Source organism: Mirounga angustirostris, unplaced genomic scaffold (assembly GCF_029215605.1).
Source record: "Mirounga angustirostris isolate CCGP_5_RB_7025 unplaced genomic scaffold, mMirAng1.0.hap1 SCAF_12, whole genome shotgun sequence".
Taxonomy (NCBI): Eukaryota; Metazoa; Chordata; class Mammalia; order Carnivora; family Phocidae; genus Mirounga; species Mirounga angustirostris.
In genome coordinates, this window is record NW_026991720.1 from 43833557 (window position 1) to 43847345 (window position 13789).

Sequence of the window (13789 nt, forward strand, 5' to 3'; positions counted from 1 at the left end):
GTTTTTCTTTATAATAGAAACATAAGTTTCAAAAATCATTTGGAATGGGATCCATTTTTGTAAAAGGATCACCACAAATACCACAAAACTAAAATCCAAAACATACATAGAAAAAGGTCTGGAAAGATATAAAGTACTCAAAATGCTAAGAGCAGTTATCTCTGTATGCGGGAGTAACAGATAATTTTATAATGAAAATGTCTTTCTTATGCAATTCAAAACCTCATAAAGATTACAAAAGGAAAAAGCAGCCGTGCTCCTTACCTAACTGCAGTGTGGCAGCCAGCAGCGCGTGGATGTAGACTGCAAACTGGGCTCGGATCCATTCGTCACCTCCCTCCCAGCCTGTGCCATCCAGGAAGACATCATCCCGGTTCTCCGTGACGTGCCTCACTAGGTAATCTGCGAACCTGAGGTCTGCAGTGGTTGGGTTAAGCAGCTTCCTGAGTTCTGGATCATGGATCTGGATCAGAGCTTCTTCTACCTAGAGGGTACCCAGGTACAAGTCAGAGTCTGGGCATTCACACTGACATCCATGCCATACTTTAAAGAGTAACTACTGGGAAGTTGAAGCTGAAAATAAAAAATATGAATAACAGCATTCTCAAAAAGTGAGGCTAAGAGACAGGTTTTTACACTGAAGTTTTTTTCTATCTCTATTCGAAAAATCCTCATTTTGTTTTTAGAAAATATATGCATAAATATTTTATTTTGAATTATAAAAGTAACTGTTGACTGTAAATATCTTGGAAAACAGAAAGGTATAGTAAAAATCACCTTTGTCACACAACCAGAAATAAATTAGTAATTATAATTCCAAAAAATTATTGAGTTCACAGATACCTTGGAATATCTTATTATGTAACATTTGATATACAAAGAGAGCTAATGTAACCTACAGGTTAATTTTGAAGTAATATACACATACCTACGAACCCGCCACCCACCAACTTTAAAAGTAGAACGTAACCAGTAATGTTGAGGCAACTCTGGGGTCCCTCCATCTGTATGCTCTGCCTTGGAAGGTATGACCTATTTTAATTCCTCAAAACTGGGATCCCAGATTTTTCATTTACGATACTATAAACATTTCCCCACAAAGTATGTTTTGGTACTTTCTATTAGAAACTATAAAAACCTAGGGTGGGTGAAATTTCCTTTTTTTCTTTTTTTAATTACTTCAATTGTAAAACTAAATACAATTTAAATTTCTCATATGTTGATGTCAAATATTTATCTGTAGCTCCTTCCTCCTGATATCAGGAGCATATTAAATAGGCTAGAAGTATTGAAAATATTTAAACAATAAACACATTTTAATTATGAGATCACAGTAGGACCAGACTGTCTGGCTTGCAACCCAGCTCACCCACTAACTAGCCGTTTCATCTCTCTGCTCCTCAGCTTCCGCACGTGTAAGATATGAATAGCAACAATGCCCACCTCACAGGCTGTTAGAATCAGGTCAGTTAATATACCTCAGGTGCAAAGAATGCCTGGCACAGGAATTTTTACCTTTATTAGTGTTATTTCTATGCTGTCAGAATTCCAGTTAAGAAAGAAAGACAGGGACCAGCAGTGTCAAGGACACGTGCTCATACATAAGCCCACCTCCACAATGGCATCACTGAGGTGCTTCTGCTGGCGGAAAAGGATGTTAGTAGCCCCAGCAACGAATCCACGGACGGTGACGTCAGAGAGAAGATGATGCTGCTGCAATGCCATGTAAGGCAAACACAGATATCCCTAAGAATCGTAAGAGTGAGAGACAACATCAGAAAAGTAACAGGACAGCCACCTCTCTCTCCAAGCCTAGAGAGCTAAGAAGGAAAGGAAACTTCCGAACCCGGCCCACTGCTGTACCATCTCTGACTCACTACAGTACTATTCCAGGGGAACCTCACATCTTGACTGCACTGAGGCCAGTTAATTGCTCCCCTTTTCCACGAGTGGTGGTCTAACATGAAAATTGTCTCATTTCATCATTTTGTTCTCAGTTCAGCTTAAAAGCTTCCACAATGACTAAGGAACTGGAGTTTTTCATTTGGGAAGTGATGATTTAAGCCCATGAAATAGTACGCTATTTAGTAGAAAGCTGTTAGTTCTTTCAGAAAAATTTGAAAAAACATAACCACCAGCATACTGTTATGAGAATAGCAAAGCACTGCATGGCATTTGTTTTACTGCCCCATTGTTAAAAATCCTGCAAAATATTTCAAGACATTTGCTATTAAATGTTTAAGGCAAAAAAAAAAAAAAAAAAAAAGACACTAGCAATAGCTGTATAGTTAACTTCTATTTGAAAATACTGCCCTGAAAATTATAGTTGAATTGCCAAACCACAGCAGGCAGTTAAGTGTACAAAAAGCAGCATATTTCCCGAGAATAAAGGCATTAACACTTCAAAGACGCATTGAAGGAGGATATGGCACTTTTGCTGGAAGATTCTAAATCAAGACAGATTTCCAATAGGTGGCACAACTTGTATATACAGCCAGGAGGGCACACTAGTTGAAACCCTGACCTTTTTTTCAATCTCAAGTCCTGTGACAATTTTATTTTTTTACTTCTCATCACTTAAGAAAAAAACAAACCACTGAACTAGATAGCGTTCTCTGGATGATGTGTTATCTATATCACGAGACAAATCTGTGAGTGTAGGAGACCTCTCTTTTGCTATTTCATGTTCTTCATCACTGTATCCGAGAACATGCGTTGTACCTAACAGGTGGTTGTTAAATACTTGATATGGGAGAGAAGACTTCCAAAAGTTGGAAGACAGGTCCAGTAACCTGGTTTTATTCTTTTCCTTGATAGTATCTTTCTCTGTTCAATAAAATGCTAACCAACAGAGGCAGGAAAAATAAACCCGTGTCGGGCGCATGGGTGGCTCAGTCGGTTGAGCGGCTGCCTTCAGCTCAGGTCATGATCCCGGGGTCCTGGGATGGAGCCCCGCATCGGGCTCTGTGCTTGGTTCGGAGCCTGCTTCTCCCTCTGCCTCTGCCTGCCGCTCTGCCTACTTGTGCCCTATCTCTCTGTCAAATACATAAATAAAATCTTAAAAAAAAACCCAAAAAACAAAAAACCCGTGTCTATGCATTAGAGATACTCAGTACAGTGCTTCTCAACCCATGACCCTCTTGGGACTAAAGACTGAAAAGACCCCTGCTCCTCATTCAGCATCACTCAGCTGCTTTAAGGCTCAGGGTTCATGCTTTACTTTGTGAGCTATGTACTAAAAAACAATAGACTCCCCCTGCCCCCCAGGTACCTATTTCTAAATATAAATATTATAATATTGAATGTTCTTTATATGTTATAACAGCACAAAAACTAGTGTTTTTAAAAATCAACACTTTTTAAAAATATAAAAAAGGACATTTCTTAAAAATATATACATATGCTCTTTGACCAGCATTCTACTTCTTATAATTTATCCAGGTACACCTGCTCATGTGTAAGATTTGTAAAGAGTTATTTATTGCATTGTTTATTATAGCAAAAGATTGGAATCCTAACTATTCATGAGTGGGGAACTGAGTAAATTGCTCATCTGTACAGTGGAACATCCAGCAGCAATAAAGAGTGATGAAATTAACTTCCAAGAATATTTGGTAAGAAAGAATAAGAGGTTTAAAAGTAGGGAGGGATGCCTGGGTGGCTCAGTTGGTTAAGCGCCTGCCTTCAGCTTAGGTCATGATCCTAGGGTTCTGGGATTGAGTCCCGCATCCAGCTCCTTGCTCAGCAGGCAGCCTGCTTCTCCCTCTGCCCCTCCCCCCTGCTTGCGCTTTCTCTCTCTGGCAAATAAATAAATAAACTCTTAAAAAAAAAAAAAAGTGGGGAATAGTCTCCTACCATTTGTGTATAAAAGGAGGGGGAAAATATCTACATATTTGTGTATGTATAAAATACCCCCAGAGAAAAACAGAAGACAATGGGGCACCTGGGTGGCTCAGTCGTTAAGTGGCTGCCTTCGGCTCAGGTCATGATCCCAGGGTCCTGGGATCGAGCCCTGCATCGGGCTCCCTGCTCAGAGGGAAGCCTGCTTCTCCCTCTCCATTCCCCCTGCTTGTGTTCCTTCTCTCGCTGTGTCTCTCTCTGTCAAATAAATAAATAAAATCTTTAAAAAAAACCAACAACACAAAAAAACAGAAGACATTGATAATGCTGGTTACCACTGGAGGAGAGGGCACCTGAGTAGCAGGGGATGGAATGAGAGGGAGACTTTTTTTTATAGATGCTTTAGAATCTTTTGAATATTGAGCCATGTGAAAGTATTACATATGTGTATATATATATATACATTTTTAAAGATTTTATTTATTTGATACAGAGAGACAGCAAGAGAGGGAACACAAGCAGGGGGAGTGGGAGAAGCAGGCTTCCCGTGGAGCAGGGAGCCCGATGCAGGGCTCAATCCCAGGACCCTGGGATCATGACCTGAGCCCAAGGCAGATGCTCAACGACTGAGCCATCCAGGCACCCCAAAAATATTACATATTTATAAAATTAAGAGTTCAAAATGGCCTTAAAATTGTGTCAGTTACTTTTTTAAAAAACTGTAGTATATATATATTTTAAAGATTTTTATTTATTCATTTGAGAGAGAGAGAGAGCATGAGCCAAGGGGAGGTGGGGGAGAGGGAGAAGCGGACTCCCTGCTGAGCAGGGAGCCCAATGCGGGGCTTGATCCCAGGACCGCAGGATCATGACCTGAATCAAAGGCAGACACCCAACCGACTCAGCCACCCAGGAGTCCTGTGTCATACTTTTAATGATAATCTATTTTTCCTAAATCTTTTAAAGTTCCTTATTGTATGGTAGCAGCAAGAGCACGGGTCCTTTCACATAAAACAGCCTCCATACCCAAGCCCACTTCTGACTTTTCACTTTTGTAGGGTACTTTAATTTCCATATTTGGAGCTGTAGTATATAATAGTAAAAAAAACAAAACAAAAGAAAAAAAACCCCCCAAACCCAAAAAACGCCTGAAACAGTATTTGCACACCCATCTTCAAAGCAGCAGCATTCACAATAGCCAAGGCGTGGAAGCAACCCAAATGTCCACTGACAGACGAATGGATAAACAAAGTGTGATATATACATACACCAGAATATTATTCAGCCTTGAAAAGGATGGAAATGACCTATGTTACAGCATGGATGAACCCTGAGAACATTATGTTAAGTTAAACAGGCAGTCACAAAAAGATTAATAATGTATGATTCCACTTAAAAAGGTGTTTAGAGTTGTTAGATTCATAGAAACAGAAAGGGTAGTGTCCAGGGGTAGGGGGAATGGGTAGTTATTGTTTAATGGTTATAGAGTTTCAGTTCAAGATGAGCAACTTCAGATCTACAGCACACCGATGTGAACGTTACTTAACACTACTAAACCGTACGCTTAAAAATGGTAAACGAGGCGGGGCGTCTGGGTGGCTCAGTCGGTTAAATGGCTGACTCCTGCTTTTGGTTCAGGTCATGATCTCTGGGTCATGAGATGGAGCTCTGTGTCTGGCTAATGCACTGGGCGTGGAGCCTGCTTAAGATTCTGTCTCTCCCTCTCCCTCTGCCCCTCCCCTCCTTTAAAAAAAAAATGGTAAACAGGGTAAATTTTATACACCCACACACAAACACATTTTTTTAACCGCAACTAAAAAACAAAAAACCCACACCTCAGCTTGGTAAATCTAGCAAATCTGTCATGAGCTAAGCTGCTAAAGAGCTGCAAAAGCACAGTGTGCTTCTCTCTTGTGCCTTGGAAAGGGCTACAGTGTGATCAGGACTGGATGCCATTTTCTCACCTCTCCTTTGGTCGGGGATGGTAAACATGTTCATGAAATGGAAGCCTCCCTGTTACAGGGATGTCCCTTTTCTCCATAAGTTATCTGGGGTTTAAAGGTAATCCCTATCAAAATCTCAACCTGTGTGAGAACTTAAAATTGATCCTAAAATGATGTGGAAATGAAAAGGGCTAAGAAATGCTTAAGGATGAGTAACAAGAGGCAAAGCCTTTTTTCTGCCTGATAGGATATACATACAGGGGGGAACTGCCCCAGGATGGACAAATATACAAATCTACAATATCAATGAAACAACAAGAAAGAGTCCAGAAAGACTCCTTCCTCAAACATACACAGAGATTAATTCCAGTTAATAAAAACCAAACTGTGAAAGTCAAAACTATATAGCTTTAAAAGATAACCTAGGACCTCAAGGTAGGGGGGACTGCTTAAATATGACCTCCAAGGCACTAACCATAAAGTAAAAAATGATAAACAGAAAAGGTATTTAGAATATATTAAGTCCCACAAATCAGTGACAAGGAGGACAATCCAGAAGTTTTGAACAAATACCACACAAAGGGGAATCCAAATGGTTAACAAGAATATGGAAAGATATCAATCTCAACAATAATTACTGAAAAAAAAGCAAACCAAGAGCCACAAGATATTAACAAATTGGCTAAATATTAAGAAGTCTGACAATATCAAGTGGTGAGAATGCTGAGCAGTTGGGAACTCATACCCTGTTGTGGGAATGGTGGAAATTGTCAGAACCACTTCAGTAAACAACTGGGAATTCTAGTCAAGCTGAAAGCACCCATTCCACATGATCCAGTATTCCTGCTTTTAGGTACTGAATGCTATAGAAACTCTGGCATGTGTCTAGCAAGACTCCTGAAAAAGAATTTCATAGCAGCATTATTTGTATAGCCAGAAATTGGCAACAATGCAGACGTCCATCCACACAATTGATAAGCTGCACAACAGCTGAAAATGGAAAACTACATAGAATATACAGTATTATGCAAAAACATGAATGAAACTAAAAACTATGTCAAGAGAAAAAAAATTTGTGGTTCCACTTAAATAAGATTCATAAACATGCATCCATAACTTTTTGGCTAGCCAATCAAGGTAGCTTTGATAACCTAAATTTGAAAATGACAAGCTGCTGGGAGCCTGCTTCACCCTCTCCCACTCCCCCTGCTTGTGTTCCCTCTCTTGCTGTCTCTCTCCCTGTCAAATAAATAATCTTAAAAAAAGAAAAAAAAGAAAATGACAAGCTGCAAGCAAGCAAACCAAATATAAACTCAGAAGCAATACTTAAAGGAGATTAATAAATGTGGCAGATCAAAAATTCTGGTTTCTAACTACATATATTTTTAATTTTTTCATAAATTTATTGTTTTACTAAAAAAGTTACAAACTGAAATTAAGATTTCTAAATTAACTGATCTTCTTATGGAGACATTTATTTTAAACACCAAAGGTATCAGATATATGTAATTAAAAAAAGAAACCAAAAAACAAAAACAAAAAACTGGGGCACCTCAGTGGCTCAGTTGGTTGAGCATCTGACTCTTGGTTTCGGCTCAAGTCATAATCTCAGGGTCATGGGATCAAGCCCCATGTGGGGCCCCACACTAAGTGCAGAGTCTGCCTGAGATTCTTTCCCCCTCCCTCCCCCTTCTGTTCCTCACCCACCCCCTCCACTCACACTCTTGCTCTCTAAGATAAATAAGTAAAATCTTTTTTTTTTTTTTTAAGATTTTATTTATTTATTTGAGACAGAGAATGAGAGAGAGAGAGCACATGAGAGGGGGTAGGGTCAGAGGCAGAAGCAGGCTCCCTGCCCAGCAGGGAGCCCGATGCGGGACTCGATCCAGGGACTCCAGGATCATGACCTGAGCCGAAGGCAGTCGCTTAACCAACTGAGCCACCCAGGCGCCCAAATAAGTAAAATCTTTAAAAACAAAAACCAAAACAACAAAACTAAGAAGCTAATCTTTAAAAAAAAAAAAAAAAGGTAAAAAATTCAAAAATAATTTTTTTAGTGACTGCTTAAAATCATCTTCCCTATCCCTCAGATACTAAAAATAAAAATCCTTTTATTCAGTTAAGAGTTACTTCAATTTAGGTGACTTTTCATCAGAGTTTCATTCATGGTAAGATCCAACTAATTTTTATCAAATAATAAATATTGCCTCATACCTGGAAGAGAGGAGGCAGAAGCAGACTCATGAGATTAAAACAAGTGGGAACCTTAACTCCCAGGGCTCTAGGCCTTCTGGCTGGTCCTGCTGTAATTGCTTTGCTCCAGTGTGTGGCCAATTCCAGGACTCTTTCAGTAGTAAGGTAGGAAGATTTAAAATCAGGGAAAGACCTAAGAAAAGCCTTCAGGACTCTTCCATATCTGAAAATAGCTACCCCAACTTCTGCTTTTGCTTTTTTCCATTTCCCTCATTCTCCAACATTTCTCTACTTCTAAAGTGGTACAGTCCAGCAGAGCACACATACCACATAGGAGAGTTTTCTAATTTTCCTCCTCCTCCTTTGGTTCCCCCTAGTTCCTTCTCTTCATCTTATGGGCATTGTACCCGAAAGCTGCCTCTCCCCTCTGCACCCCAGTTTCTTCCCTACACTTCCTAAATCAGCTCTCAGGATAGGTTCAAGCGTATTTTAGCATCTGGTATCTACAGCACTCAGGAAGCTTTAAAACTGACATGAAAGGCATCATCCTCTAGTAATTTCAAGTACCAGAGAGAAGACTGGAAAAGCTGGAGAGCTGGAGCATCTCTTCGAGACTTAAATGTTTTCTTATGTATAAATTTGTTTCTATTTATTCATACACTGAATCAGGGGACCAGTCAGCTTATCATTCTCTTCAAGGCTCAATATCCTACCTTTAACAATATTCTCCAGGCACCCCCTAGCTTCTATTTTTAAAATTACTTTTAAGCTGTTTGCTAACCTAATTTCTTCTGTATTAAGTGCTTTATGATCTTCAAGAGAAAAAAAAAAAAGCCTGAAGACGATTCACTTTTAAGAATATTGTGTCAATTATATTTTAATTAAAAAAGGAATATTTCATACTCCAAAGTTAATGACAAAAAAGAACCAGCACTTGTATTTACAACTGTGATTGAATAACAAATTGGATTTTATTTATTTATTTATTTATTTATTTATTTATTTATTTATTTAAAGATTTTATTTATTTATTTATTTGAGAGAGAGAGAGAGAGAAACAGCATGAGAGGGGATAGGGTCAGAGGGAGAAGCAGGCTCCCCGCCGAGCCGGGAGCCCGATGCGGGACTCGATCCCAGGACTCCGGGATCATGACCTGAGCCGAAGGCAGTCGCTTAACCAACTGAGCCACCCAGGCGCCCCAACAAATTGGATTTTAATCAGTACATAATAAAACATAAAACCAAAAAGAAAAACATTTTATTTACCATAATGATGGTGGTAAGTCCATCATACATTCAGCAGTGGTATAATGCACACAAATAGAACATTCTGCCAAACATGGTTTATAGGCAGCCACCAAAATATGTTTACATTGCTTTAATTCAGCAACCTCACAGACAAAAATAAAATCCCTCCCGTTAATCGCCCTCTTAATAGCTCCACATGATAAAAATTGGAGGGTGGGTGGGTAAAGCTTCAACAAGTATAAGTAGTCCCAACACCCACATGTGAGTTCAGAAAACCTGTAACTGGTGGCTACTAAGCATAAGCAGCAGTTTGAGTCCTGAGTTTTCTCCCTAGGTTTCTAAATCCCAGTTTTAAGAAACTGTGCATTAGTTCAATCATAAAACAAATTAAGATAATTTCAGAGTCCCCCAGCAGGCCACAAAATGAACAAAGCATTCTCTGTTAACTATTCATCAATACTGACTTGGGGCAAATACTTATTTGTAGAGCTGGATAAACCCAGGAAGAATTTATCATAGAGGAAGAAATACATGTTCCAATCAACACTACCCATCTTTCTTTTCCATATAAAGTCTTACTTCATGCATAAAGGACAGTATTTAGAGAAAACCATAAAACTGTGCTCTAGTTAACCAGAAAGATGTATCTGTCTTTCATGGCAGACTGCAAGATCATGGATATAAGAATTTAGAAATTAGTATGGTACCTGGCATATGTGACACTAAGGTCGCAGATAACTATAGCACTATACATTATGTATTTTACAGTTTTCAAGGATAATTTTCAGACCTGAAAATGTGTTCAACACTGCCAAGTTAAATTCTACAAGAGTTGTCAGGGGGCACCTGGGTGGCTCAGTCAGTTGAGCGTCCAACTCTTGGTTTCAGCTCAGGCCATGATCTCATGGGTCGTGAGATTGAGCCCCGTCTCGGGCTCCACGCTCAATGGGGAGTCTACTTGAAGATTATTTCCCTCTGCCCCTCCACCTACTCTCTCTCTCTCAGAAAAATAAATAAATCTTAAAATAAATAAATAAAAGGATGGTCAGATTCTTTAAGGGTCTCAATAAGGAACACTAGGGGCATCTGGGTGCTCAGTTGGTTAAGCGTCCAATTCTTGATTTCAGCTCAGGTCATGATCTCAGGGTTGTGAGATCGAGCCCCACACTGGGGTCCTGGCTTGGTGGAGAGTCTGCTCGAGATTCTCTCTCTCTCCCTCTCTCTCTGCCCCTCTCCCCGTTCGTATGTGCACTAACAAATAAATCTTTGAAAAAAAAAGAGCAAACACTAAACTTTACCTTTGTGAAGATGGCCAGGGGCATGCCATATTGGTCTTCTTCCAGACCGGAAATTAGCCCTGGTACCAGGACCACCTGGCCCGTATTAGCTTGAGGTTGTACAGTAATCGGAGGACTGTCTGAGGGCACAGACTCCTTTGGAAAAGAGTTTGTCTGTTCTGACCCCATCTGTTCCCTTTCTTTCAAGGTGGGGTCCTCTAAGACGCTAGGATCCAAGGTCTCCCAGTCACTTTCTGAAGACTCTGGAGATGGGCGAGAAGGAGGTTTCAAATATTGACTGGTTTCACTGGGTTCCTGAACTTTGCTGTCATCGTCTACTTGGAGCAACGGTTCTTGAAGGTTGATGCCAGCATCTCCTCCATGGTTTCCTGTCATGATTTTCTTAACAGTTCCTGAGTTGGTATTTGAAATGTCAGGAGCAGACACAGAAACAAAATCATCTGCAGGGAGATTGCTTTCGTGAAGCGCAGCATCTTCAGACATACTCTTTCGGGGTCTGTACTGAGAACAGTCACTGAGACCATGTTCAATCATGCCTACAACATACAATATTGGAGAACAGCTTGGCTTACAATAAGGTGGGAAAAGATAAGAGCTGCATATTCCATTCTAACTAGAACTCTCCTATAAAAATTTTAGTAAGTTATGCTTGCACACGTTTTAATTAAAAAAAAAAAAAAAGAAAAAAAGAAAAATCTCATACAAAAGAGAGAAACCCAATGCCAAAAGAAAAATCATGTTAAAATAGAAATGTTATCCGTAGCAAGTTTATCCTTAAAATTTTTTATCACTCAAAGTTCCAGTACAAGTTAAATGAAAGAAAGAGTAGATACTGTTACCCTCCTACCTGGAAAAAGGGATAACACAGTCATCAGGGCACCCACCAATTTATTCACTGGAGAAATATAAAAGAGAACCTGAAATGGATTAAATCAAAATTAAATTAGAAAATCCATGAGTCTACAACATAAAAAAAAGGTGGGGGGAGATATAGAGAAGGAAAACTACTTCTTTACAGAAGAATAACAGCTAATATAGCATTAATGAAAGAATCAAAGAAATCACCAAGCATCTACCATGATTCAGTTAAAAATTACCAATGGAAGCTACAGCTACTATGAAAAGTTACTGGGCAACAGGATATTCACATAGCTTCAAATTTATCATCCCACAGATTAGCTATTAGTTGCGAAGGGAAACACAAGTACCTCATTATGAAGAAATCTGGGGACTACCACTTTAACCAAATGATCAAGTTTCACATCACCAATAATACTACAGACAGTTATGGACCTCCTGGTATGATAATTCTGAGAAGGACACACCTGTATAGTACTCTTGCCACAGAAATTTAATCTGAAACTACCCAAAAGAAAATAATCGGACAAATCTAATCTTATAACTTGTTTGTATTCTTTTTTTTTTTTTTTTTAAAGATTTTATTTATTTATTTGACAGAGACAGAGATAGGGAGAGCAGGAACACAAGCAGCAGGAGGGGGAGAGGGAGAAGCAGGCTTCCCCCCGAGGAGGGAGCCCGATGTGGGACTCGATCCCAGGACCCTGGGATCATGACCTGAGCCGAAGGCAGACGCTTAACGACTGAGCCACCCAGGCGCCCAACTTGTTTGTATTCTTAAAAAAAAAAAAAAAAAAAAAAGCCAATGCCATGAAAAACAAAAAGAAACCAAAAAAACAGCAAGGTGGTAGAGCAGTTTGAGATTAAAGGATTAAAGAGAACTATAAGGCAATACATGATGCTTGGTCCCCAGAGTGAAAGAAACAACCAGTTTATAGGACATTATTATAACACCCGAGGAAATGTGAAAATGGTATTTTGGTTATATGGGAATATACTCTTATTCTTAAGAAATACATCCTGGGGGGCGCCTGGGTGGCTCAGTTGGTTAAGCGACTGCCTTCGGCTCAGGTCATCATCCTGGAGTCCTGGGATCGAGTCCCACATCGGGCTCCCGGCTCGGCGGGGAGTCTGCTTCTCCCTCTGACCCTATCCCCTCTCATGCTGTTTCTCTCTCTCTCTCAAATAAATAAATAAAATCGAAAGGAAAGAAAGAAAGAAAGAAAGGAAAGAAAGAAAGGAAAGAAAGGAAAGAAAGGAAAGAAAGAAAGGAAAGAAAGGAAAGAAAGGAAAGAAAGAAAGGAAAGAAAGGAAAGAAAGAAAGGAAAGAAAGAAAGAAAGAAAGAAAGAAAGAAAGAAAGAAAGAAAGAAAGAAAGACATCCTGGGGCGCCTGGGTGGCTCAATTGGTTAAGTATCTGCCTTTGGCTCAGGTCTTGATCCCAGGGTCCTGGGATGGAACCCCATGTCAGACTCCCTGCTCAGCGCAGAGCCTACCTCTCTGGGGAGCCTGCTTCTCCTCACTTGTTCTAGTCTATCAAATAAATAAATAAAATCTTTAAAAGAAAAAAGAAAAAAAGAAATATACCCTGAAGTTTTTAGGGGTAAAATACCATGATTTTTAAATTATTAGGATTCAGGGGGGGAAATGAACATATATAAAGCAATATAATGCAAAAGTGGCAAAATGTTAATCGTCAATACAGATCAAGTATGTAAAAGTTCATTATAGTATTCTATCAACTTTTCTGTAGGTTTGACATTTTTCAGAATAAAACTTGAGAAAAAAAATCAGAAACAGGATTAGATGTTTAAAAGCGACACTTGGTAATCATTAAATTACTTGAAAAAAGCAAAGATTTGCTTAGGTGAGTTTTTTTTTCTTTTTTAAACAATTAAATCATTTAGTTACACTGAAGTGCTATTGGATACAGCATAGCACCCACAATTGTCTATGCTTTCCTTATAGATGATCTTACTTAAGGAGTGCTTTCCAAGTACAGAGAAACCAAGTGTTGCATTAAAGGACATCCTTATTTCATCAAATCAATATTAAAAGAGTGTACCTGTGATCTGCCACATTAGATAAAGTTATATGATCAGAAATGCCACTACATGTAGCTAGGCTAAGTACTATTTTGGAAGACTTTTGTTTCAGATACATATATCTATGTGTGCCCTGGGTTGCAATGTAAAATACTTTTTATTATGAACTGCAATAACAAAGTTTGAAACCTACAACTCAAAAAAAAAAAAAATCCAAAAAATCTGATTAAAATGGGCAAAGGACGTGAACAGACATTTCTTCAAGGAAGACATACAAATGACTAACAAGCACATGAAAAGGTGCTCAACATTACTAAGCATTAGGGAAATGCAAATCAAAACCAGGAGATACCACCTCACACCTA

The 13789-nt window shown here is 39.2% G+C and overlaps 1 protein-coding gene across 16 annotated transcripts in view; it reads right to left on the reverse strand.

Moving 5' to 3' along the window:
- AVL9 (AVL9 cell migration associated) overlaps positions 1-13789 on the reverse strand; it is a 77953-nt gene that overhangs the window by 26218 nt on the left and 37946 nt on the right. For 15 of the 16 annotated variants that reach the window (XR_010406441.1, XR_010406437.1, XR_010406435.1 and 12 more), the window contains 4 exons: positions 11370-11439; positions 10523-11058; positions 1612-1746; positions 265-484 (listed from right to left, as the gene is read on the reverse strand). Coding sequence is in view for 2 of the 16 variants with exons in the window: in XM_045864455.3 (XP_045720411.1) it covers positions 265-484; positions 1612-1746; positions 10523-11058; positions 11370-11439 (961 nt within the window). In the remaining 14 variants the exon portion in view is untranslated. The remainder of the gene's footprint in view (positions 1-264; positions 485-1611; positions 1747-10522; positions 11059-11369; positions 11440-13789) is intronic. The other variant, XR_010406442.1, reaches the window with a different exon arrangement.